This window comes from Jaculus jaculus, chromosome 14 (genome assembly GCF_020740685.1).
Source record: "Jaculus jaculus isolate mJacJac1 chromosome 14, mJacJac1.mat.Y.cur, whole genome shotgun sequence".
Lineage (NCBI taxonomy): Eukaryota > Metazoa > Chordata > Mammalia > Rodentia > Dipodidae > Jaculus > Jaculus jaculus.
This window is the reverse complement of record NC_059115.1, coordinates 64,467,551-64,493,116: the sequence shown is the minus strand read 5'-3', so window position 1 is coordinate 64,493,116 and position 25,566 is coordinate 64,467,551. Positions and strand designations below refer to the sequence as shown.

General features: G+C 51.7%; 1 protein-coding gene across 5 annotated transcripts in view; it reads right to left on the bottom strand.

Annotated features, from left to right (window-relative positions):
- Fgd5 (FYVE, RhoGEF and PH domain containing 5) overlaps positions 1-22,107 on the bottom strand; it is a 118,552-nt gene extending 96,445 nt beyond the window's left edge. For all 5 annotated transcript variants that reach the window (XM_045133790.1, XM_045133791.1, XM_045133794.1 and 2 more), the window contains exons 1-2: positions 22,058-22,107; positions 10,283-13,067 (exon numbers count right to left, since the gene is read on the bottom strand). In XM_045133790.1, the coding sequence (XP_044989725.1) occupies positions 10,283-13,067; positions 22,058-22,070 (2,798 nt within the window). In that variant the 5' untranslated portion in view covers positions 22,071-22,107. The remainder of the gene's footprint in view (positions 1-10,282; positions 13,068-22,057) is intronic.
- Between the last annotated feature and the right edge of the window lie 3,459 nt (positions 22,108-25,566).

Here is a 25,566-nt window from a genome sequence, read left to right as displayed (position 1 = left end):
TGTTTGTTTGTTTTTCTGCAGGGCAGATAGGGAGCTAGGAATCAAACCCAGGGCCTTGTGAATGCTGAGCAAGCACCCACTGAGCTGAAGCCTCGGCTTCAGATTTTGGTCCAGGTGTTCAGAGTCGCTTGGTCCTGAATACTGAAGACAAAGACATTTCCACTGTGAAGATCTGCACCCCCACTGTGTGTCCTTTGCCTTACCACTGGGACGGTCACCTCTAGTCAGTGAGCTCAAGCTCACAAAGGGAATGGACCAGAAAAATGGAGAGACCACAGATGTGGGTGTTTCTCTCCCGGTCCTCGCTCCACCGCTCACTCCTCGCCACCCCTCGGAACCTCAGTTTTCTCTGCCACTGTAAAGACAAAACGGGAGAACCACCCCAAAGGGACATCTAGCAAACTGACATGAAGTGAAACAGCTCCGGAAAACACGGGGTTGGGCACTCTGGGCCTGCTGGTGACGGGCCAGCTGCTCTTGGGGGGTTTTACTCACACTCTTGGTGCCTCGGTATCTTATCAGATGACACACAGTAAAGGCAAGACGTGTCTCAGGGTGCTTCCCATGACTTGCTGACAGGCCTATTATGCCAGGCATACAGTGAGAACTCTGGGCGCTCCCCTGCCCAGCTTGACTCTTCGCTGGCACCTCTGGCAGCGGATCACAAGGCAGGAGACACGGCTGCTAGAAGCCGGGTGAGGCCCTTGATGTCTCCAGCTCCTCCCACTGCCCAGAGACCTGCACATCTGGGCCACCTAAACTCACATCCCATGAGAGGGTGGGGACAGAGCCAATCAGAGTCACGCCATACTGCCCCTCTGGCTTTGTTATCCCTGCCAACCAAATGTCACCAGCCGTCCAACGCCAGAGGGTTCCAAGCTCATCAGAGCCCTGGTTTGCATGGCGCTAGAGCCGTGGCTGGGGGCTATCACACAGGGTCCGAAGCACCTGGTTCTGCCTCCATGCCTCCACCCCTCACCGCTCAGACACGTCACTTGTCTGTGGTAGCTGCTTTTCCTCCACTGCACCATGCACCGTTGACAGGGGACTGTGTTAGCGAACTACCTGAAGTTAGCACTCCCTCGTTCTAAAACCTTCGACAGCTCCAGAGCAGAGCGATCTATGGAAAGCACAAGGCCTTTGCCAGGCTCCCGCCAGCGCTGCCGTTCTCCCCACTTGCCTCCAGCATAGCATCAGCTCCCTGACTAACCCTATCTCTCGTGAACAAACCTTCAGCTCTACAGCAGCCACAGTGGGAGACAGACCTGAGACCACATTCCTGAAGACAAAACAAAACAAAACAAAACAAAACAAAACAAAACAAAACAAAACAAAACAAAACAAAAAAGAAAACCCACAGCCAAAGGCTCGCCTGAGATCTAAATCCAGACCGATTTATATGGAGAACCATTCTGAATGGCAAATGCTCTGCCTCAGCTTCAAATTCTTTGCTGATCTGACCTAACAATACATGCCCAGTGAAATGCCAGGCAGATGATGGGAGACACCTTGGGATCCTGTAAGCCAGCTTCCCATTACCGTAGCAAAGGCCTGCGACCATCAACTTACAGAGACAAAGGGTTCATTCTGGCTCTGTTTGCCCCTTGATTCAGCGACTGTGGTGAGGCAGATCTGCGCCCTGTACAGCAAAGCTGGCGAGAGCAGAATAAAGAGGAGTGATGGGACTCTCATTGGCCCTGCCTCTTAAAGGCTCCATTTCCCAACAGCACCAACTGGGGAACCCATGGGCCTTCAGGGAACATTCTGAATCTTTTTAATTTATTTATTTATTGTTTATTTTATTTATTTATTTGAGAGCGACAGATAATGAGAGAGAAGGGGGGAGAGAGAGAGAGAGAGAGAGGAAGAGAATGGGCGGGCCAGGGCCTCCAGCTACTGCAAAGGAACTTCAGGTGCATGCAACACCTTGTGCATCTGGCTTACGTGGGTCCTGGGGAATTGAGCCTCGAACTGGGGTCCTTAGGCTTCATAGGCAAGCGCTTAACCCCTAAGCCATCTCTCCAGTCCTCTGGATCTTTTAAAAAAATATTTATTGATTTATTCATATGCAAGCAGAGAGAGATAGAGAGAAGACAGACAGAGAGAATGGGTGTGCCAGGGCCACTAGCCGCTGCGAACAAACTCCAGATGCATGCACCACTCTGTGCATCTGGCTTTACATGGGTCTTGGGGAATCGAACCCAGGTTGTTAGCCTTTGCAGGCAAGCACCTTAACTTCTGAGCCATCTCTCCAGCCCCATTCTGCATCTCAATACTTCCTGCAGTGGCCAGTGGTGTTTTGTTCAGGAAAATCCAAAGCCTCTACCTGTCCATTTCCCTTCCTTCTCCCCATCACTTCTCACTCTGCCCTCCTACTATCCTCCAGGTCTCTCCGGCCTCAGGACCAAGGGCCTTTGTCCCTGCTGCTCAGTGTGCCTGGGGTGCCCCTTCCCGAGGATGCCTGACGTATGCATTCCCTCCAGCATCCCCTCCTCAGAAAAGCCTTCCCTGACCACCTTGTGTAAAACGTCCCTTTAGGCAACATGTCGCTCCTTTCTTATGACCTTTCTTATGATGGTACCCACTATGGTATTTGTGCTTAGGTTTTGCCTCTCCTGGGGATAAGGAGAAGCTGTGACTGTTGGGGGCCCTGTCCATCTCCCCACTGTGGCCCTGCAGCTCAAAGAGTGGTGGGCTGGTGTGTGGCATGCACTCACTGAAGGGCAGCAGGAGCTGGCGGTGACTTTTCTCTCTGTCTGGGTCCTGTGCATGACACGCTCATCCCACTGCACAGGTGGCGGTAAGCGAGGGCCACACGGGTGCAGGCTGGAACAAAGCCCCTCTCCTCCTCTGGGGCTCAGCTGGTCACGGCGACCTGCTGCTGGCATTCGACCACAGAGCTCCTTCAACAAGGCTGTCTGCTATTAGCCAGAATTATTTCCACACTTCCCACAGGAGGAAACCTTGTTTTATGAAGGTAAAAAAATCACATTTTGATTATCACTTAATCAGGATTTTGTCTACATTATAGCTCTGCAAGATTAAAAAAAAAAAAAGAGTTGGAGGTCTTAATATCATACCAGTAATGTTATAATATGCATGTTCCTGACACGGTTTTCTTATTAGGGTCGTTTCTTGTAAATTTTTATTGCATTTAATTAAAAATTATTGCTAAAAGAAACGGCTGCAGATGGTCTTATTTTAAGTCAGAAAATTAAAAACTGAATATTCTCATCAGTCAATTTCAACAAGCCGCATAGCCGCATGTGCCGCACGTGACAGTCCTGAGATGGCAATCATTTTTATGGCAGTACCAGGTCCCTTCAATGGAGCTTAATGAAAGCTCTGTGTGAGTTCATTTGTCAAACACATAATAACAGTAAGAAGGCTCAGGGCTCACAGGCGCACGGAAAGGAATGGATAAAGGCCCATGGCTAGGAAACTGAATCCCTGCCATGAAGCTCTCGACAACAGCACAGGCCCAGCTACGGCTCTGCCACGCCCAGTCGTACCCAAGCTGCAAACCACCTTTGTTTACATGAACAGGGGCATCGGTGGCCAGAGCTCGGCTGTTGATGCCCGACTTTACTCTCACTGGGAGACGCTTCGGCCAAACAGTGTTCCCTGCAGCGTCAGATGCCAGGGCCCTGCGCTCCCATTCTGTGCCGGATTTCTGATTTTCTGCTGCCATACTGCCCTTGGTCAGGACTGCATCCGCAGTCTCCTCCCCCCTACCCCAGGTTTACTGCTTGGTTCTTTCCTTTACCTTTTATTGTAAAGCCTTGAGTTCTTGGGACTCCTTGCTATGTCTTTTTTTTTTTTTTTTTTTTTTGGTGGGAAACCAAATTAAGACTTATTTAATGGGGACTAGCCAGACTGTCAAAGATACACAAGAAGAACCATGTATACAGGGTGCTAGAAAGGGACTGTGTACCTTCCAGAGAAAGACCCCCACTCCTCCCTTCCACACCACAGCCCACTATAACTAACTCCCCTGCTCGCTCCTCGGTGCCCCCCCTCCACACCACCACCTGTGATCAAAGCACCAGCTCCAATGCGCGAGCCTCACCCCAACCTCTCCATGCCTGACCATGGCCCACAGTCTTCGGGTCCAATAACAGATGTCCTCAGCTGGCTTACCACACCTACGGCTACATCTCACAGCCAACGTAACCAGCCCCGTCTACACACGCCCAGTGCCCTCCAGACTCATAATCAGGCTCTTCCTTCCCCTGGACCACTCCTCCTCCTCCACAGAGACTCACCTGGACGGCTCCCCTTTGTGAAGACTGCCCTTTCTAGACTGTACGCACCACTGGGCAAGCTTTCTCCTGACACAGTTTCTTATTAGGGCCATTCCCAGGCTCCAAGTGCCCCTGTGCCAGCTAGAGTGCAAGAAGCCCAGGGGCAGGCTGGAGAGATGGCTTAGTGGTTAAGGCACTTGCCTGCGAAGCTAAGGACCCAGGTTTGATTCTCCAAGTCCCATGTAAGCCAGATGCACAAGGTGGTCCAAGTGTCTGGAGTTGTTTGCAGTGGCTAGAGGCTCTGGTGAACCCATTATCTCTCTTTCTCTGTCTCTAATAAATAAGTAAATAAAATAATTTTTTAAAAAATGAGCCCAGGGGCAGGCTCTCATATACCGCTAAGACGAAGATGAAGGGAGGCAAGTTCTGCAGGTGTCTGCAGTGGAGCAAGCCAGCTGAGTTGGCACCATGTCCTACTGTGTTTGGTTTGGTTCTTAAGCCCATCCACTGACCTCCTCTATGCACACTGCAAGGCCACAGTGAGAGTAGGTACTTCCTTTTTGTTTTAAAAAAACATTTTATTTATTTATTTATTTGAGAGCAACGGACAGAGAGAGAAAGAGGGAGAGAGAGGGAGAGAGAGAATGGGCACACCAGGGCCTCCAGCCACTGCAAACGAACTCCAGGCGCATGCGCCCCCTTGTGCATCTGGCTAACATGGGTCCTGGGCAATCAAGCCTCGAACTGGGGTCCTTAGGCTTCACAGGCAAGTGCTTAACCACTATGCCATCTCTCCAGCCCAAGAGAGTAGGTACTTTCCAGAAGAGAAGCTTCAAGGCAGTCTCTCAATGGAGATCAGGTTGCTTTCATTGGAGCCTGACATTTCTCAACCATTCCCAAGTTTCTCACATGCCCTCAAATCTTTCCTCTCCCTCCATATGTGGAAATCCCACTCTTCCAGTACCATTTCTTCCAGGTCCATGCTGTCCAGAAAATTCTCTTGCCCTCCCCTGGGCTCCTGCCCCTTGGACCCTATGCTTGTTCTATGTCACACTGCAGTGACCTGGTTCAAGGCCTTTTCCAATCCCAGCTTCAAAGGGCACCAAAGCCAGCAATGTCACCTGGGTCACGTCTCTGCTCTCAGCACGGAGACTTGCCAGAATAGTTCATTTCTTACACAGCATCATCAGTTAGCTAAGTCAGCCCCCTCTCTGGGTGCCCAACTCCTCTTCATCTCCATGGGGTATGGCACAGTCTCCATGCACTAGAGTATAACGGGAGCTCACCACCACCTCTAGCAGCACAGGTGAGCCCAGCCTTGCCCTTGGCATTCCCAGGGCTCTCTGTAGAGGGATGAGCACATGAGCTCTGCTTGGGATTGTCACCTGAAGCTCCCTTAGTAAGCAGGACAATCCTCCACAGATGGCAGGCTTCAACCAAGAGCTCCTGCTGCCCCTTGGGTACAGGTGGTTGCTGCAGGCCAAGGGTCTCTCCTATGGACCCCAAGTAAGGAAGAACACCTGCCCACACCATTAGCACTGTATATGGATGAGTTGCCTGCAGAGCTATATGCTTGCCGGACATCAGAAAGGAAAACGAGCTGTCCTTTCATTCCCCCTGGAGCCCTATGGACCACTGGCAAGGTCAGAATTGGAGATGGGGCCAAACTGCCCCTCTCCTGCAGGGGAGACTCTAGACAGCTGTGGTAAGTGACACAAAACTTGTGGGTAGGGGAAACAGCATGGAATGGAGAGTCAGTCAGCAGGCTTGGCTTCTGACCCTGGTTTGACTACTTACCCTGTGTGATAGAGAATGCTTCCTGTGAGTTCAGCAGGCCTCAGTATTCTCCTATGGAAAGTGGAGACTAGGGATTCCTAAAGACAAGAGGAATCCCACCTGTGGGCATAGCCATGAAGACAGGAGGTGGGCCCCACGTGGTTATGGAATCATGTTCACTGATCTGCTCATCCTTGGTATAAGAGGTAGTTTGGCATGTGGCTAAAGACTAGTACTGCACAGGCTGTTGTTCCCAGCTTTGGCCTGACTCCCAGGGCTTCAGAACATAGGGCAATGCTACACCCCATGGCCAGAGCTCCCAGACCTAAAACCTGGAGGTTACTGGTGTGATAATGTCCTGAGCACTAGGGTAAACACTTGTGGAAAAGTTACACATGTTTGTGTGTGTGAGAGAGAGAGAGATCAAGCAAGAGAGCACCACCTACCCCCACAGTAAGAGAGACAACACTCCCTTTACGGATGCCACATTTCTGGAACCAAATTCAAACCCTATATCCACCCTAATTGGGCTTGAGCATGCCACTCAATAGCGGCAGAAACTTGCTGATCCGTCACTGTGTGTGGTTATGGATTCAGGAGGCTCAAAAACACAAGGCAGGTTCAACTGCTACTTTTTAAATTATGGACCCAGGTCAGGCTCTCTACTGAAACCCAGGCAGTGCAGCGTAGCCTCAGAAGCATACATGCTTAGCTTGTGTTTCCAGGCATCTGCATGAAGGGAAAAGCCCATCCACACGGGCAGATGGGGAGATGGAGAGGAGAGAGAGAGTTTGCATAATAAACTCTGGGGGCAAGTGGCATTGGACAGCCATGCTCATAAACAAGAAGCAGAAAGACCAGTCAGGGATTTAAATGTGATGCTAACGAGAAGGAAGGCAGCTTGTGTTGCATTCTGGGTGAATCCAGCCTTTACTCAGTAAAGGACAAATCTTCCCCACAGTCCTCCACAGCATCACGTCACCCATCCGTGAAATGTGACTCAACTCTTAGCACAGCAAGGTCCTATCCTACGAGAAAGTCAGAGGGGCAGATGGAGTCCCAACTGAGGGGGACAGGCACAGCCTATTTGAAAAGTGGGTGTGGGATTGGAAGGTCAGGCTTTTGTTGCTGTTTTAGTTGGTTTTGCATAAGAATCCATTTAAGAGGGAAAATACATCAGGGAGACATTTAAGTTTTTAAAATTTACCTATTTATGAGAGAGAGAGAGAGAGAGAGAGAGAGAGAGAGAGAGGGAGAGAGAGGGAGACAGACAGAATAGGCATGCCAGGGTCTTTAACCACTGCAAACTAACTCCAGATGCATTCACCACCATGTGCATCTTGTTTACATGGGTTCTGGGGAATTGAACCTGGGTCCTTTGGCTTCTCAGACAAGTGCCTTCAGCACTAAGCCATCTCTCCAGCCCATGGGCTTGGTTGTAAGTAACATGAAATCACAGCACTTTCTCAGTTCTTTAGGGCTCTTCTGACTGTGTCCATTAAAGTCTGAACAACATCAGGCTGTTATCAGTGCCTCTCTCTTACTCAGAGAATAAGCCTGAGATGTGGAAGGAAAACTTCACCTCAAGACAAGCTGCTCCCAAGTAAATTTACTTTTCATTGGATCTTAGTTTTACTATGGCAACTGGCAGTTACTCTGTTTCCCAACAGTGACACAAAGTTTCCTTTATAACCCCCCCGCCCCCCCCCCGCCTTTCTTTTAGGTGAAAAAGACGGCTGACTCAAAGAACAATAGTCAAGTCAATTTTGTGACCTCCCCCACTACAGAGCAGCAAAATGGTCCAGCCTTTTCCAAGCCTCCTGGCTTGTTCTGGAGCCCCAGGCAAGGCTCTAGGTCTCCCCATGCTCTGTTCTGCTTCCTTCAGAGCTATGGACACTAACCCTCACCCCTGGCAAAGTGTGGAGCAGAGGAGGAAGGAAGTGCCTTCCCACTTGAACCCAGGCACCAGAGGCACATCTATCCCCACCTCCTCTGAACTCAAAGTGCCCACTCTGGTGAATTCTCAGAGCTATCCCTCTTGCCTCTCAACCTGCCCAGACCTGCTCCTGCTCTGATAAGGGATTCTTTTTTTTCCCCTCCTGTTTGTATCTGCCTTGCATGGGAAGCAGAAGAGAATTTGGCCCCCTTGACTGGCACCCACCACTCAGAGCGTGGCCCAGTCTGTGGAAGAGTGTTTAGGGGCCCAGGATGCTTCTGCAGTTCAGTCTGATGATTCAAGACCCCCAGCTGAGGGCCTGGCCACAACCTCAGGTGATAGCTAGCAAGAACAGAGCCCAGCATGGTGCTACAGCACAGTATACTATCAAGACACGGTGCCACTAGCATTTTCTTGGATATTGTATCTCCTGTTGTTGCATTCGTTTGGATGAGGGAGCTTTCTTTTTATATTTGGGGAGGACCCAATACATAACAAAGTAATGGGTACCATATATATACCATTTTTGGGGGGGAGGACCCAATATATAACAAAGCAATGGGTACCATATATATATATATACCAAAAAGTAAAAGGGCGACCTGGAAGGTGTACACTGTGCAGTCTCTATAACTCACCTAGCGTCCTTCAGCATAACTCAATGCAAGTTCCTGAATTAGAAGTGAAGCAATCTGAGTCCGAGTCCTAACACAGATTCCTCCCCTAATCTGCTGTGAGACCTTAGGCTCGTCCCTGTCCCTCTCTGTCCTCAGTTTTCTCCTCCGTAACAGATGCCTGAAGTTCTCTTCAGCTATGAAACTGTGATTTAACAGAAGCAGATTTCAATCTCTGAAAGTCTGTTATATCAAAGACAAAAGGGGCCCAACTCCTCTGTCTTAAGAGCAAGCAGGCAGCACGAGTCGGGGAAGGATATATGTGTGTGTGGTTATTTTTGCCACAGTCACAAGGAAAAGGGTCCTTGTACTAGAGGTCCTAGCAACAGATGAGGGGTGCTGGGAAGTGGTGAGTTCCGCATGGCTGGAGGAAGTCAAGAGCAGGCTGGGTGAACACCTGTTAAAGGTAGGCAGAGCTTAACTATATGTCCTTGGAGGTCTCTCCTCAAGAGGAGATTTATGGTCAGTCTTTTGTGATTGATCAGTGCCAGGAGGCACTTGCCCAGGTGGGAGCCTCACCAAGTGCACTGGTAATCACAAATGGGCTGAACTGTGGCTTTACCTCTAGTCACTCTCCGCCTTACACTCAGTCCTTCGGCCAGTGCTCTCTTGTTTATTTTGCCCTGGCAAACAATCCCCTCCATCCTAGAAGGAACTGATGCACCCCTCATTTTAGACTGGGGGACAGGGAGTAGATGGATCGAGGGTGATGGGGAGAGGCTACATAATGCCCCAGAGAATAAAGCCAGTGGACCCTTCCTGTCCTGGCTGGCAGCTGCTGTGGTCCTATGCAATCACCCATGGCTCCACAGCTGGGCAAGGATGGGTTGGTTTTGGTCCCACACGCCAGGGAAGGGAAGACCAGGGCACTTCTTCAAAGTGCACCCATGGTGGACTGGTTGAATCAGATCAGGGGCCCCAGGCACAAGTGGTTGGGGTGGAGTAGCTTATGTCTAAGTTGCACCCATGGTATATGAGGAACAATTGGACATGGCAAATACCCGGATGCTCTGTGAGGCACTTTCGGTCTGGGGGAGGGGGTGGGGATCAGAAAGCCCCACTCTTGTTCAATAACTTCAGTGTTTCACTCCCACTTTCAAAGCAACTCAGTCAGAAAAAAAAAAAACACCCCCCAAAATGGCTTAGATACATCTCTCAAAGACTTCCTTTCAGAAATTTAGCTCAGGGCACTGTGAGCTCTTGAAACAATTTAAATAAATTGTCTTTCCTAGTTCCTCATTGAATACAGGGCGTGTTTACACAATAAAAAGGTATCAATCTCAAGTTAGGGTATTTTCCTGATGGTGAAAGATATTTTGTTTGGCAAGATTCCAGAACCTTCTCTCTCAGTCACTTTCCCAGAGCAGGTAGCAAAGTCATCTCCCTAAGACATGATAGCTGTGCCCCAAATAATTAGCAGGGTTATTTTTTTTGTATCATACACAAGAAAACCCACTCAGATCTCCTCAAACGCTCTGCTTTGAGTTGCACAAACCCACTTTATGGGTGAAGTGACAGAGGGTGAAAGAGGTGAAACCACTCAGGCCCAAGTCAGCAGGTAGAAAGGAGCAGACCCCAAGGCCTTCCAACAAGCCCAGCCTGGCCGCGGGCTCAGGACTGCCAACCGAGAAAGGACGCGTCACCTCACATACCTCTCGGCCTCCTGCTCCGCGTTCTGCTGCTTGCTCTCGAAGGCATTGAAACTGCTCATGTCTACGTAGCCGTCGTTTTCGTTTGCTGTGGACAGGGCTCTGCTCTGCTCTTCAAACAGCTTGGTGAACGTGCCGGGCCGGGCAGGCCTTCGCGGTGGAATCTGGATGTTCTCATAGTCTGAGTTCATGGCTGGAATGTTCTCGTAGTCTGAAGTGTCAGCATTGGGGAATGAGATGGACCGCGGCTTGGTGAGTGGCAAGGGGAGAAAGGGTGGCCGGGAGCGGTCTTCGAAGGACTCGACCCTGGACACTGTCCTGCTGAAGGGGACCCCTTTCCTCTTGCCATCCCTGTAGAAGATGAGGGAGGCCGGGGAGTCGGAGGCCCGAGGCTTCCCGGCGCGGCACCGGAGCTGGGGGGAGTTGCTGAGACTCCTCCGGTCAAGTTCCAGGACCCTGGCGGGCCCGTGGTAGCTGGACTCGGAGGAGGACCTGGAGGAACACAGGCTCACGTCCACCACGTGGGCCTTACTCTCTGTCTTCTTCCGGAACGTCAGCTCCAGGAAGCGCTTGAAGGAAGACTTCTTCTTCTTGGCCGTCCGCTCCGGGTCGCTGTCGGTCAGGAGCGAGGGCGAGCTCTTGGTGATGGGCTTCTTGGTAATACAGGCCAAGTCAAAAGGCGGCGGGATGTCAACCACAGAGGATGGTGTGGAGGTGCCACTGGAGGGCAGGTGGCTGCGTTGTGAGAAGCTGCCTGAGGAGCCGATGGCGCCCGGCAAGGAGAGGTTGTCCTCTTTCCTCCTCAGGCGAAGCCCATCCAACCCAGTTCCCTCTGGCTCCCGAAACAGTGACAAGGGACTCTCCCGGCCTTCCACAGAGAAGGACCGCGGGTACAGAGTGAAGGCTCGGGGCTTTGCCGGCAAGGCCCGGCTGGCCTCCGAGGCCTTCCCCTCCACCGACGCAACTGTCTTTCTCGTCTCGGTGGCACCTTCGACGTCCACAGCTGATGAGCCAGCTTCCGGTCCCGTTTCCTCTGGGACAGTCTCAGGGACATAGCCAGCCACCTTCCCGGAGTGAGGCCGGGCCCTCGTTACCATGTTCTTCCTGTCCACAGGGACCAGGCCACCCTCAGTCTCAGAGTCCCCTTCATCCATCATGCTGTACCCACCACCGAGAGCCCCTGGCGCTGCCTGTGCGTCACACAGCGCCTTGTCTCCAGGGTCGGCTGGACTCCTCAAGCTGACCCCCATTGCATAGGGGTTGCTGAGTGAGCAGTCTATGGTGTCCTCGTCCTCCGGCATGATGACCACATCAGGAACAGAGGGGCCCTCCCCAGCTCTGCTTGGCGGGGAGTCACACAGAGAGCCAGCACTGGGGACCTCCTCGTCTGCACAGACGCCAGACACTGCATCCTTGGCTGACCTGGGGAGGGCACAGCTCTCGCTGCAGAAGGATGTGCTCTCACTAGGAAAGAGCTCATAGGGACTTCCTGTGAGCGCAGCCACAAAGTCCTCCATGCTGTCACTCTCGAAAGGAATGATATGACAGCTCTCCTCAACGGGGTCTTCCTGCATGGGGCTCTCACCCTCTTCCAGGTCCTCTCCTGCCCCTTTGGTAGCCACAGTAGCTCCTTCAAGGTGGCCTTTTTCACTGCCATCAGGTGGCTCCTCCTGCTCCAGCAGGTCCTTGCTGTCTGTGGCATCTTCCTGGTCCTCCTCAGTGTCCCCGGGGCTGATGTTGGTTGCTTCTGGCTCTTGGCTGTCAGAGGCCACCTCTGTACTGACGTCTTCTGTGTCCTGGGTAGACCTGGCCGACGCTACATCGCCATCAGACACCCCGGGTTCTGGGTTGACACAGCTGTGCTCATCCTCCTCCTCCTCTGCCTCCATGGGGGCCTCGGGACGCTCTGGCTCCTCATGTGGAGCTTCGGGGGGCTCAGAGTGGACCTGGGTGAGAATGATCTCACTCTGGAAGACCTCCTCTCCATCCCACAGACTCCTGTCCTCCAGGTTGTACATATTGTGCTCTTTCACCAGCTTCTCCTCTTCCTCCTCGCTTTTGGCCATCTGCTCCTCCGTCCCTGGGTCTGGGTTACAGAGTTTCTCATCTTCCAGAGTTTGGTCTGTGTCTTCAGCTGGGAACATCAGGGACCCATCTGTCCCTGGGTCCTGGCTGCAGTCTTCCTCATCTTCCAGAGTTTGGTCTGTGTCTTCAGCTGGGACCACCAGGGACCCATCTGTTCCTGGGTCCTGGATGCAGACCTCCTCACCTTCCAGAGGGTGGTCTGGGTCCTCTTCACCCTCTGTGCTCAGTGTCTCTTCAGCCGGGACCATCGGCTCCACATCGGCTTCCATGTGCTCTGTGCCATGCTCGGGCTCCTGGTCTCCCTCTTCAAGTTCCTCCTCTTCAGTGGCCTCCTTCTGTGTAGCCCCATCCATGGGTGCATCCTCTGTCTGCAGAGCCCTAGGGACCATGATGTACTCATCTGTCTTGGACTCGAAGCACTCTAGGCTGGGACGGTGCCCTTCATGCAGCCCCCTGTCCACACAAAGCAGCCTCCCATTGCTGCATTTGTGAAGGCTATTGATCACGCACACGCCATGGCCACACTCACTGGGGATGGCCAGCCTGGGCTTAGGGGCGATAGGAGGTTTTGGCCCCCTGGACATGGAGTTGGGACTGGGGAGTCCGTCTGGCTTGGGAGAGGGTGGGAACTTGGCTGTGGTGGTCCCTGGTGTAAAAGGACTGGTGGTCTTTGGCTTGGGAGCAACGGGTGGTTTGGGTGAGTCTAAAGGATAGAAACAGAAAAAGAGAAAAAAAAAAGGATAATTAATTTTATTTGTACTTACATACTCTTGTCAAGGGAAGATGGAGAGTTCCCTCCAAACCCAATGTCCCATGACTTATCTTGGGCTTTCATCCCCTCTATCAACACCCTCAAAATCCTTTGCCCAGGCTAGGGATAGAGCTCAGTTGGTGCAGTGTTTGCTTAGTATGCACAAAGCCCTGGGGTCAGCTGGAGAGATGGCTTAGCGGTTACGGTGCTTGCCTGCAAAGCCAAAGGACTTTGGTTCAATTCCCTAGTACCCATGTAAGCCAGATGTACAAGATGGCGCATGTGTCTGGAGTTCGTTTGCAGTGGCTGGAAGCCCTGATGTGCCCATTCTGTCTCTCTCTTTCTCTCACTCTACCTCTTTACCTCTCTCAAATTAAAAAAAAAATCCCTGAGTTCAATCCTCAGCAGTACATAAACTGGGCATGGTGGTATAAGCCTGTAACCCCCTCAGAAATTCAAGGTCATATTCAGCTACATTATGACGACTTTGGGATACATGAGACCATGTCTAAAATATATATATACCTTTTTAAAATTTTTTTTTTGGCTTTTCGAGGTAAGGTCTCACTCTAGCTCAGGCTGACCTGGATTTCACTATGTAGTCTCAGGCTGGCCTTCAACTCATGGTGATCCTGATAGTCATTCTCCCATGATCCTCACAGAGCCTACATTCATTGGCAGCTCCAGCTCATGTACAGCAATGCAAATGGGAGGGTCTCCCAGGTTTAAGAGAAGAATCCACTGCTGGGTGCTCACAGCTGCATTAAAACAACTGGGAGACAGGGCCATAGCCCCTTGAGATCATCCCTTCAAGAATGACACATAGAGGTTTGTGACGGGGATGTGAGTCTGTTGAGGGCCACGTCTAATGGCCTAGACATGCTTCAGGAATATGTCCAGTCAGCATCTCCAGATTCATGGGAGAAATGAAATAGTGTTTGCCAACATGGGCAGTTGCATAGGGCCACTTCCTTTGTGGACGTTGAGGCCCTGTTGACTATGGTGGAATAAGAGAAGGGATGCGCACTCTACAGTTAGCAGGAAGGTGGGTCGCAGACTGTACATGCAACACGTATTAGCTAGGCATGGCTGCAGTGGCCAGCAGTCCTCTGAGAGAGGTGAAACTTCAGCTGAATTTTGTAAGATGGGACAAGCTAAACAAGGGGACAGGCCAAGGGCACAGCTGCCAGGGTCCAAGTGCTGCAGCCCTCTTGCATAGCCAGCTGGCACCTTTCCCTGGCCTTCCCTGCCTCTGGCTGGGTTCTCATGCCTTCTTGGTATTTTGGCAATGAGGTTTTTCAGGCACTGACACCTCCACTCCAAAGCGTGGCCTGGATCCCCACTGCCCAAGGACTGGGACAGCACATCTTCCCTTCAGCCTGGCCTCATCTCCAGTCTACCTCCCACAGAGACATGGAGCAACCTCAGAACGCCAGCCTGCCTTGTGACTCAGCGACAGATGGAGCAGAGGGCCAGCGGTCTCTCAGCAAACTCTTCCACATGCATCTGACCCCAGTTACGTCCTTAGACCAGTAGTTCTAACTCAGGCTTATATATCATCACATGCGAATTTCATCTAGGAATTTCTGTTTTTGAAATAGAATCTGGGGGCTGGGGAAATAGCAGTTAAGGCACTTGCCTGCAGAGCCAAAGGACCCAGGTTTGATTCTCCAGTACCCACATAAAACCATATGCACAAGGTTTCACATGTGTTTGGAGTTTGACTGCAGTGGCTAGAAACCCTGGTGTGACCATTCATATTTTCTCTTTCTCTCTCTCTCTCTCTCTCACACACACACACACACACAAAAATAAATGAATATACATATATATGTGTGTGTGTGTATGTGTGTATATATATATTTTAATTTCAAAGTATATGCCAAGTGTAGTGGCCCATTTCTGGAGCTCCAGCTACTCAGGGGAGGCTGAGGCAAAAAGACTGCTTTAGCCTAGGAGTTCAGTACCTAGCCTAGGCAACATAGTAAGACCCTATCACAAATCAACAAAATAAAACAGAAGTTGATGACAGTCAATTCAACAATATATTTTATTCAATTCAATATATCTAAATATGACAGGCATAGTTATGCATACCTGACTATAATCCCCAGCACTCAGGAGGCAGAGGTAGGAGGATCACTGTGAGTTCCAGGCCACCCTGAGACTACATAGTGAATTCCAGGCCAGCCTGGGCTAGAGGAAGACCCTACCTCAGAAGAAGAAGAAAAAGAAGAAAGAGAAGGAGAAGGAGAAGGAGGAGAAGGGGAAGAAGAAGAAGAACAACAACAAATAAAACCCCAAACATTGTATTTCACAACTCAGAATAGTAACCACTATACGATCATGGCAAACATTGTATCCCAATAGAGTTCAATTTAACAGTTTAAACTTTATGATGGTACAATTGTTCTGATGTTCTCTTTCAGTACAGCAGCCAATAAATTACATTATATATTCACATTGTGATTAAAAAGCATGCTTTTTAAGTCTAAGAATATGCACTATTGACTTAGGACATTTCTGACTTAAGATTTTATGAGGCTATAACCCCATTGGAAGTTAGGGAGCAGCTATCATCATTAAACAAAATTTACGAATGAGCTAGCTGTTTTACTTTCTTTTTTGTTTGGTTTTTCGAGGTAGGGTCTCACTCTAGCTCAGGCTGACCTGGAATTCACTATATAGTCTCAATGGCGTCTGGCTGTTATTCTCTTTGCACACTAATGCTGAAATGGTTCAGAATGTCTCCACTCATACCAGCCAGGTGAGTGCTTGATACTGGCAGCGTGGCTCCATGTCACCATCCCAGGTCAGTGTGTCTGAAGCCAGAGGCAGTGTCACATACCCATGCTGCCAGGCAGGACCATATCCAAGCACTGTGTAGGACCTGTGCTCCTCCTGAGAAGCCACACTCGGGCCCTCTACCCTTATTGTGCACGTACATCTAATGGGCACAGATGGGCATCTGTACCACAGTGTGTGTTAATGAGACAGGGTGCAGAAGTAACTAGAGCCGGAGCCCTGGTAGCTGTAGATGCCGTGTCCCATAGCAACAAGGAGAGAAGAGAGGCTCTACTATCAGAGATCTTGTCAGTTACACAGCACCAACCCCCAGGCCAACTGCAGACATCAGACAACTAAAGTCTTCAAGAACAGCAAGTGCAAGTCCCCGATGGTTCACACCTTTAATCCTCAGCTCCTGGGAGGCTAAGGTAAGAGGACTGTGGTGAGTTCAAGGCCAACCTGGGCTCCTGAGTGAGCTCCAGATGAGTTCTGGGCTAGAGTAAGATTCTGCCTCGGGAGAAAAAGAATGGCAGGTGGTTTTATCAGTTCAGTTCCCACAGGCAGCCAGATGGGGCCTGTTTTAGCACAAATATCTGTCTAGGGCTGGAGAAATGGTTTTGCGATTATGGCATTTGCCAGCAAAGCCAAAGGACCCAGGTTTGATTCCCCAGGACCCACGAGGTGGCACATGCATCTGGAATTCGTATGCAGTGGCTGGAGGCCCTGGCATTCCTATTCTTTCTTTCTCTCTCTCTCCCTCCTCTTTCTCTCTCAAATACATAAATAAAAATAAAGTGTTTAAAAGATCTGTCCAAATTAGTGAAAGACACACAAATCTGGAAGCTTAACAAGACCTTAATGGCCTGGCTTACCTGGGTTCCCCAGGCTAAGCACCTTCCTTACCCAACCTTCCCAGGGTGTGGCTACCTATGTCAACTGCCCGTGCGCCGCCTGCTCCCAACATCAGGTGTCAGGTGTTGGCACCAAATTATTCTTTGGGGGTGGGGACTCTCATTTCTCATCCTTAACAGGTGGCATATCACACTGGAACAGACAGGCAATGAAAAATGACCATCACCCTGGCTGCATTGCCCCCACCCCCAACCCATCCTTCATCCAATCAAGCTATTGATCTGTGTGCTCCTGTTCCTTAAGAAAGGTTACAGTGGGTGTTGGAGGCATGATCCTGCAAGAAAATGCCTGCCCTACAGGAGCCTCCAAGGAATGATAATTACACAGCATCTAATCTGTGACCAGCACTGAATCCCTCCATGTCTCCCCTGCGTCCTGTCTGAGATTAAGGGATGCCAGCGTCAGAAAGGCCTTGTCCGCCCAGGTGTGGTGGCATGCGCCTTTAATCCCAGCACTTGGGAAGCAGAAGTAGGAGGACTGCTGTGAGTTCAAGGCCACCCTGAGACTACATAGTGAATTCCAGGTCAGCCTGAGCTAGAGCAAGACCCTTACCTCAAAAAAAAGAAAAAAAAGAAAAAAAAAAAAGAAAGAAAAGAAAAGAAAAGAAATAAAGAAAGCCCTTGTATGGCTCCATACTGAAAGATGAGAAAACTGAGGCACAGAGAAAGCAGGTGACTGGTGTGGGGTCACTCAGCAGCTCCAAACAATTGGGGAGAACGTAGATTTTCTGCTTCCTCGTCTGGTCGGCTGACTCTGCCTTTCCCCCACAGAGTTTCTACCACAGTGGAGACCCAGGAATCCCAGCATCTAGTGGGAGGGCAGGAAAAGTGAGGCAGAGAAACTAGGGACATCTTGCCAGGTGAAAAGTGCATAGGTGGCTAGGTCCAGGCGTTGGAGTACAGACGACAGTGTGAATGGTTGGCTCTGACTTGCTCCCTCTAGTCCAGTTCCAGGAGACAGTGTTTACTGAGCACTTCTACATACTGGCCTTCATCTAGATTCTTTGGACACACCAACAAACCCTGGGATCTTATACTGGGAGCTGGTTGGAGATTAGTAGGAGACAGACTAAATTAATTATATGTCATGTGTTAAGGAGATTGAGGTGCAATTTTAACTCAGTGACCTGGACTGTCTGGGAGACATTAAAGATGTGAAAGGTGAGGGGGAAATCCAGGACTCACTTGTGTGTGCAGGAATTAGCAGGGAAGCCAGCACAGCTACAGGGCAGAGAGGGGAGAAGCATGAGCTGGGGCGTGAGGGGGTACCTCTTCTTTAAGTAGGGGTGTGGGAAGCAGGGTTATCAGCGGAGGTTAAGCAAGAGGACGGACACATGCTGATATAGATGGGAGTGGTGAGAAGGACTCAGGAGTCCAGTGAGGAGGCTCCACAATGCTCCGAGCAAGAGGGATGGATCCCAGACCAGGCTTGGAGTGACAAGGAGTACAAGCCAAGGGCTGAAGTCAAGCTGAAAGATTTGCTGACTGAACCAGCACAGATGTGGAGGAAAAGAAAAGTCAAGGCTGTGGCCAAGGTTTGGAGCCTGAGCTCCTGCAAAGGCAAGGCGGCCCTCAAGTTTGCCTGCAAGAGTAGAAGAAGACCTGGGCTGGGGAGGGAAACCCAGGGTCCTGGTTTACGCGGGTTCAGTTGAGTTTCCTATCAGACCTATCAGGAGGTGACCACTGGACTCTAGACCCTGGTACAGTTCTGCTGCATGTGGCCATGGGGGAGACCCACTAAGAGGCAAGGCCAGGGAAAAGACAGGGCTGAGGAGGGAGCCCTGGGGCCCATCCAGGGACGGAGAGGGAGGAGAGTGCGAAAAGAATCTGCATGTGAGAGCAGCCAGCCCCACTAGCTGCTGCCTCCAGGATGATGTCTGCAGCCTCCAGAAGAGTCAGGAGCAGGCTCAGAAGGATATGCTGAGGGACGGGCTTCCCTGTGGGAGAAGAGGCTGGGAAGAGAGCAGTGGGCACCGAGCAGGCAAGTGGAGAGGGCCAGCTGTGTAAGCTTCAGGGACTCGTGAGGAGGGTTCAGGCGATGTCCATGCTGGGCTTGTTCCTCTGGGCTAAGCTTAACTTCCTGACCGCAGAACCCAGCACAGACATGGCTGGGGGACCCTCTGCCTATTTAAGCACCTTCTCTTTCCCTGAAGGTCACACCCCCTCCACCCCAAATCACCAATGAATCCCCAGGATCCCTGGAGATCTGCCATTGCTGGGAGTGGTACAAATGCACAAAACCCTTTTAATCAAGATGCCAAGAGTTAAATAGGGGTGAGGGAGCTTTTTAAAAAAATTATTTATATTTATTTATTTGAGAGAGAGTGTGTGAGTGTGTGAATGGGTGTGCCAGGGCTTCCAGTCACTGCAAATGAACTCCAGATGCACGCGCCCCCTTGTGCATCTGGTTTATGTGGGTCCTGGTGAATCGAACCTGGGTCCTCTGGCTTTCCAGGCAAGTGCCTTAGCCACTGAGACATCTCTCCAGCCCAAGGGAGTTTTCTTTTTCTTTTCTTTTCTTTTCTTTTTTTTTTTTTAACAGCTTCTGAAGATCAGAATCATCCCAGCCAGCTCCATGGTGCCAGTTGATATTTTCTTTCTCTGTTTAATTAAATATCTGTCACTCACACATTCACGCTGGCTGCTCCCCTACAGCCACACAGAAATTCTCTTGGGTGGAGTATGGGGAGAAGCACTGGACAGGCAGCCATGAGCCCTGACATACCCTCCTGGCTCAGTGACTAACTGGAGGTGTCACCTTGACCAAGTCCCTTCTCTTCCTGGGCCTCAGTTTCCATATCTATATATTGAAGGGACTGGACCAAGCCAGTTCTGATCAGTGACATTTTCAACAGGGTGGGGTCCTTTTTCTGTGATGTCCTTTGACATCCCCGAGCCTGTCTTAGCTGCAGCCCACTCCACTCCCAACCCCACCCCACCAAGTGCTCAGGACCATATGTTGTGAGAGTAATTACCTTACAACTGCATCTTAATTCAATGTCCATTCCTGGGTGCCTGCTGGCTTCTAATTAGGTCTCTAAACTTGCTCAGTGACCCACAACAGGGCTCTTCTCACTTCCCAGGAGGACAGTGAGGGGTTGAGAGGAAGAACATGAGGCCAGGCCCACAATGGCCTTGACTTTGGTGCTGGCTCTGCCACACGCAGCTGTGTGAACTTGGATACATACCTTTGCCTCTGGGAACCTCACCTTCCTTCTTGTTAAAATGGAAGCCCTATCTATGTTTTTAAACAACTAAGAAGTTCAAAGGAACAAGCAGACATGAAATGCTGAGCAAAGTTAAACCCTCAAACATATCCTAGGTGCCAACTACAGGCTAGAGCTGGGTAAAAATGCAAGCTCTGAAGCTGGACAGCCTATGTTTCAATCCTGTATCTGTCTCTTACTGGACCAATGCACCTCAGTTTTCCCATCGAGACAATGGGAATAACAATCATATTCGCCTCATCATATTACTATGAATACTATGTAAATGGATCCAATTGAACACCTAACAGTAGTGACTGATTTCTCCTGACTGGCTGCTTATGGTGGACAGTTTTCATCAGTTTGCATTACATGCTTATTAGTTAATACTGAGAACTGAGCGACAAAGATCTTAGCTCCTTTTCAAATAAAGTAAGCCATGGCACACTGCTTATGGAACCCGCTCAAGGTCACATAAGTGAACATAAGGTGGTTCTGAGATTCAGCTCTGGGGAGCCTGGGAAGTATGGAATTACAAGATCAGGAAGCACAGAGCATGGTGGTACTCACAAATCATCGTGGCAGGCCAACCCACTGAAGAGGGAACCATGTCTATGGAGACAAGCTGCAAGAAGGCTGAACCCTAAAGTACCTGCTGCCAAGATTCCTGGAGACCAAACCTTCCTCCAAGTCTGTTCAGACTCACTCCATCCCCCACATTCTCAGAGAAGGGAGGGCCTGCCCCTGGCCTCCTGCAGGACAATGTGGGAAAGCTGGACGGTTCTCCCCATTGTTCCAAAGCTTTTTTATTAGGAGGTAGGAAAAGCCAGCCTAGTTCTCTGTTCAGGCTGTGGACGACAGACAGAAGGCAACCTTCCTCCACAGAGCAGTGGCTGGCTGGGCCCTAGGACCCCCATCCAGTCTCTTCCACTCCCATAAAGTGGCAACCCTGCTCCGGTCCCCTCTCTCAATTCTGTGAGCCGCACCAGCTGACCAGGGTCTACACACCCAACACCACCAAGGCCTGGACAAGGGGACGTGACAGCCCTGCTCCCAGTTCTTTGTCAGGCTAGCCCAATGTCTCCTGCCTCACCTCACTCCCAAGACAATAACTGGGTTTTTTTTTTCTTTTTTCATTGAAACAACCTCAAATGAAAAACCCTAAAACACCCACCCACACCCACCCACACCCACCCACCCACCACCAGCAGCAGCAGCAGCAGCAGGATATGGTTCCAAGACAGCCAAAATGGTGGCTTCCTGTTTCTTTGGGGATGTGTGTTGGGAGTTAGGCTTTGGACAGGGAGTTGGGTGTGGACTGGACTCCTAGCTGCCTTCTGTGAAATTGTAGGAGATTAAAAAAAAAAAAAAAAAAAGTAAGGACAGCTCCTAGGCAGACTGTTCTAGTCAGGCGGGTCTATTCTATAGCTTCCTCAGAGAGTCATCTTTAAGAGTACTTTCTGGCTTCCAGGTGGGGTCCCCCGGGGAGGTGAGGGATCCCTGCTCCAGGCCGGTTCCCGGCACCGCCCATCTTTTCAGTCTCACTTTCTAAATCTGTTAAACGACACTCCTCTGGACCGATCATTACATTCCACCCCCCCCCACACACACTCCCCAAACTCATGGGTTTCACCGAACCGGTGAGATACGATTGATTCAAAGAGGTGGAAAGCGAGGCGCTGGGGACACTCCGATTCCCACGGAGCGTCCCTTCGGCGTAGGGAAGCCCGGGTCCCCGCGCGCCTAGCGAGGGGTGCGCGGCAGGAGGACCCGGGAGCCGGTGCGCGGGGCTCTCCGCACCAGAACGGATTCTGGAATGTCGGGGATGAGGGGGACTGACGGACGGGACCCCGCCCCCCCCTTCCAGGAATGGAAGGACGAAAGGATTTAGGGGAAGCGACCCGCTCGCTCGGTTTCCGAGGGGACCCTCCCGCGGCGGGAGCGGGATGGAGGCAGGCAGGCATGACCACCGGCTGGCTTGCCCCGGAGGATGCTGAGGACGTCGCGGAGCGGGTACCCCGGTTCCCAGGCTCCTTACCTGCTCGGTTCATCTTCGGGTCGCGCCGCTAGCTCCCCGCCCCCGCCCCCGCCCCACCACCCCCCGACCCCAGCCCAGCCCGGGCCGCCGTGGACGGAGCGAGCGTCCGTCGGTCCCGGAGCCGAGTCCGCGCAGTCGAGGGCGCCCCCGGCCCGCAGCGCAGGCGCCCCGCCCCGCCCCGGGCGCAGGACTCGGCGGGAGCGGCGCGCAGGGCGAGCGAGGGGCGCGGGGCAGGCGCGGGGCTGGGCGGGGCGGGGCGCGGGGCGAGCTGGGGGCGGGCCGGGCCGGGCCGGGCGGCGGCTGGGCGTCGCGTCCGCTCGTGCTCGGGTCCGCGGGCCGCCACCCCCTCCTAGACGTTTCCTCCGCTCGCCCGCTCGCTCGCCCGGAGGAAGGTTTTTTTTGTGTTTTTTTTTTTTTTTTCCTCTTCCTTTCCTTCCCCTTGTGCTGTCAGGGACCCGCGGAGCTCAGGGTCCCCGCATCCCTGTGCACATTTAAAGGGGCCGGAGCTATGGTCTTGCTCGAGGTGTAAAGGAGGATTTGGTGGTCCCTTGGCTCAAGGGGAAACCAGCTCCCTTTATTTTCAGATCTGGGCATTGGGCCAGGAAGCAAGGAGCAAGACAAGCCCCCTTCCTTCCCCCCCCCCCAAGGTCTTGTCCCCGTGGGATTTACTAGGGGAGGTCTCTGGGGACACAGGACAAGTTAATCAACATTGTGTCAAAGCGTCAGTGCCGGTGAGGGGGGTACGCAGGGTCAAAGCAGGGGCCCTCGGTGTGCCAGACCTATGGGAAAGTGTGAGAAATGCACCTTCAGGGTGCTTCCAGCAGACCGACCAAATCAGAACCCCAGTGCTTCAGAGACCTCCAGGTCCTTCCTCCCCAAGACAGGCAAGTCAGAACCACCGGAGTGGGCATGAGTGCCAGGGAAGTTTTCCCGAGAGCACACAGGGCCCAGTATCTCCCAGGTTCTGCCTGTTGCTGGACACATAGATGCTTTTCCCTCAAGAAACCCCCTGTCTGTCCACCCGGACATGGAAACCTGGGGCTCAGAGAGATCCCCAGTAGAGAGAGGAGTCAGCTAAGGAGAGACCTCTACGTGAGCAGACAGTGGCAGGACTTGAAGGTGTGTAAAGGGGCAAACAAGCGAGGGGTTCAGCGTGGCCTAGAATAGACCTCAGTTTTCCCCAGCTGCAAAATTAGAAACTGACTTAGAACCTTTCAAATGACGCTTCCCATCTCTGAGCCACCACTGCAGAGTTTAAGCCTTTTAGGGACCTGTGATGGATGTAACTTATGTGTGCCGGTAGACAGGCACTTTCTACAGGAAGTGGCGGCCGAGGAGATGGTGGTGGAGATGTTTGAGGCGGGAGAGATGGAACTAGAGACGGAGGGGTAGAGTGGTAGGGGTCGGAGGATGCGGTGGTGGTCGTGGAAGTGCAGATGGAGAGCGTGATGGGGAGAGTGGAAGGGAAGGAGGGGATGAAAGTCTTGGGAAAAGGTGGTGTTAGGCAGAGACGATGGGAAAGTAGCAGATGATAATCGCTGGTGCAGGTGGTGAAAGTGATGGACGTAGATGGTCAGTGATGGAGGTGATGGAGCTGGTGGAACCGAGGGGGTGGAATGGTCAAGGGGATGGGAAGGGCAGTCATGATGGAGCTAGTCAAAGTGATGGAGATGGCATATGTGATAAAGGTGGTAGAGCGGTTCAAAGTGATGTGGGTAGTGGAGGTGGTGGAGTTGTGCGAGGCGATGGAGGTGTTTGGTCCAGATGATGGAGGAGTTAAGAATTGCAGGTGATACAGAGGCGATGTTGATGGTAGACATGGATGAAGCGACAGAGAGGGTGGGAGTGGCCGAGCTTATCGTGTGTGATGGCGTTGGAGCGATGGTGGAGTTGGTCCAGGTGATGGAGATGGAGTTGGTAGGGATGATAGAGTTGATTACGGCGATGGAACTGAGCCCCAGCATCTCCTGGGATTCCAGGGGTGACAATAAACACCCACAGGGAGCATGGCTGCAGAACAAATGACTGTTAAGGCTCCCATAAAGGAGTTACTGTGTCTCTGATTCACATATGGGGAAGCTGCAGCCTTTTCAGACAGGTGAGTCAGGGCTCACACCCTGTTCATCCATCCACTACTCCTCCCAAGTTGGTTGTCCCGGGAGGGCAACAGTCTGTCCCTCTGCTCTAGAGGAGCTTGGCAGGGTGGGGACCAGGACATCTTTAAAGGCAGCTACTCAGCATTCCTAGCTAGCCTCTTACTCCTTTTTCTTTTTCCTTCCCCCTGCCCTCTCTCTCTCCACCTCCTGGTGATAAAACAGCCAACCTCTGTAGGAGCATTGGCAAGGGTGGCCAAGGTGCCATCTCCATCACTCTGAAGCACCTAGAAGTGGCCAAGTGTGAACCACTGAGCCTGGGAACTGTATCCCAGAAGGAACTGGATGGCCAGAGCCAATGCCAGATGGGGCTATGGCAACAGTAAGCAATGAGGGTGGCTGACATCTGCCGGGCATGCTCTGCGCCAGCCTTCTGCATCGTTCTCATGGTAGTAGAAAGGGATGGCCTTTGCTCTCCCCACTGCAGATGAAGAAGCCGGAGTCAGAGAGGTGAGGCTGTACTCAAGACACAGAGCTGGGGCTTTCACTGGACCTGTCAGTCTGTCTCCAAGGTCTGTGCCCAGGGCCTTCCATTCTTCACTCATCACCCTGGAAACAAAGCCAGCATCCTGAGCCATCTCTCCCTTAAATGTGCCTGAGTGCCCACTCTGGCCAGGCCGTGGACCAGGTTCCAGGCCACAGGAGCTCTGTGCCCAACAGAACTCTGGGGTGCTATGTCTCCTGCGATGCAGCACTAGCAGGGACAAAGAGCCTTGCTCCCCACAACAGGTATTCTGGTGCCAAACCTTCAGACCTGCCATGCCATGGGTTCACTGGGCTTCTGAGTCCAACCACCCTTTGCTGGACCTGTGAGTCCCTGGGATGCTCCACTCCCTGCCAATGCTTCTTCCCTCACACTTGTTTCTCCTCTACCCCTCACGAGGCATCCTTCTCCACAGTAGTAAATGTCTGGGTTTTTTTTTCTTTCTTTCTTTAGACAATCTGAGGCTCAAGATCTCCCTGCCCAGGGCCAGGCATATGGCACCCCCAGACCCCAAGCACTGAGATCCAGCTCTGTACCCCACTCTCTGCAGCCTGCCCCTCAACTATGCTGTGCCAGCATTGACGCTGGACAGAGCCAACCTGCACAGGTATGCAAGTGCTCAAGTTCGGTAAGCACAGAAAAGTGCCCAGCGCCAAGCCTTCCAGATAGGCAGGGGAACCTGGTGTCCACATTAACCTGGGAGTGACCCCAGACAACTCACTGAGCACGTTCCTCCACTTGCGAATTATAATAGCTAATGTTTTCCAAATGGCTATTTTGTGCACTCAGTACCTGTCCATACTAACTCATTCGGGACTTTCAACAAAGCCATGACTTAAGCATTGGTACTGCTACCCTTTGTTCCACAGGAA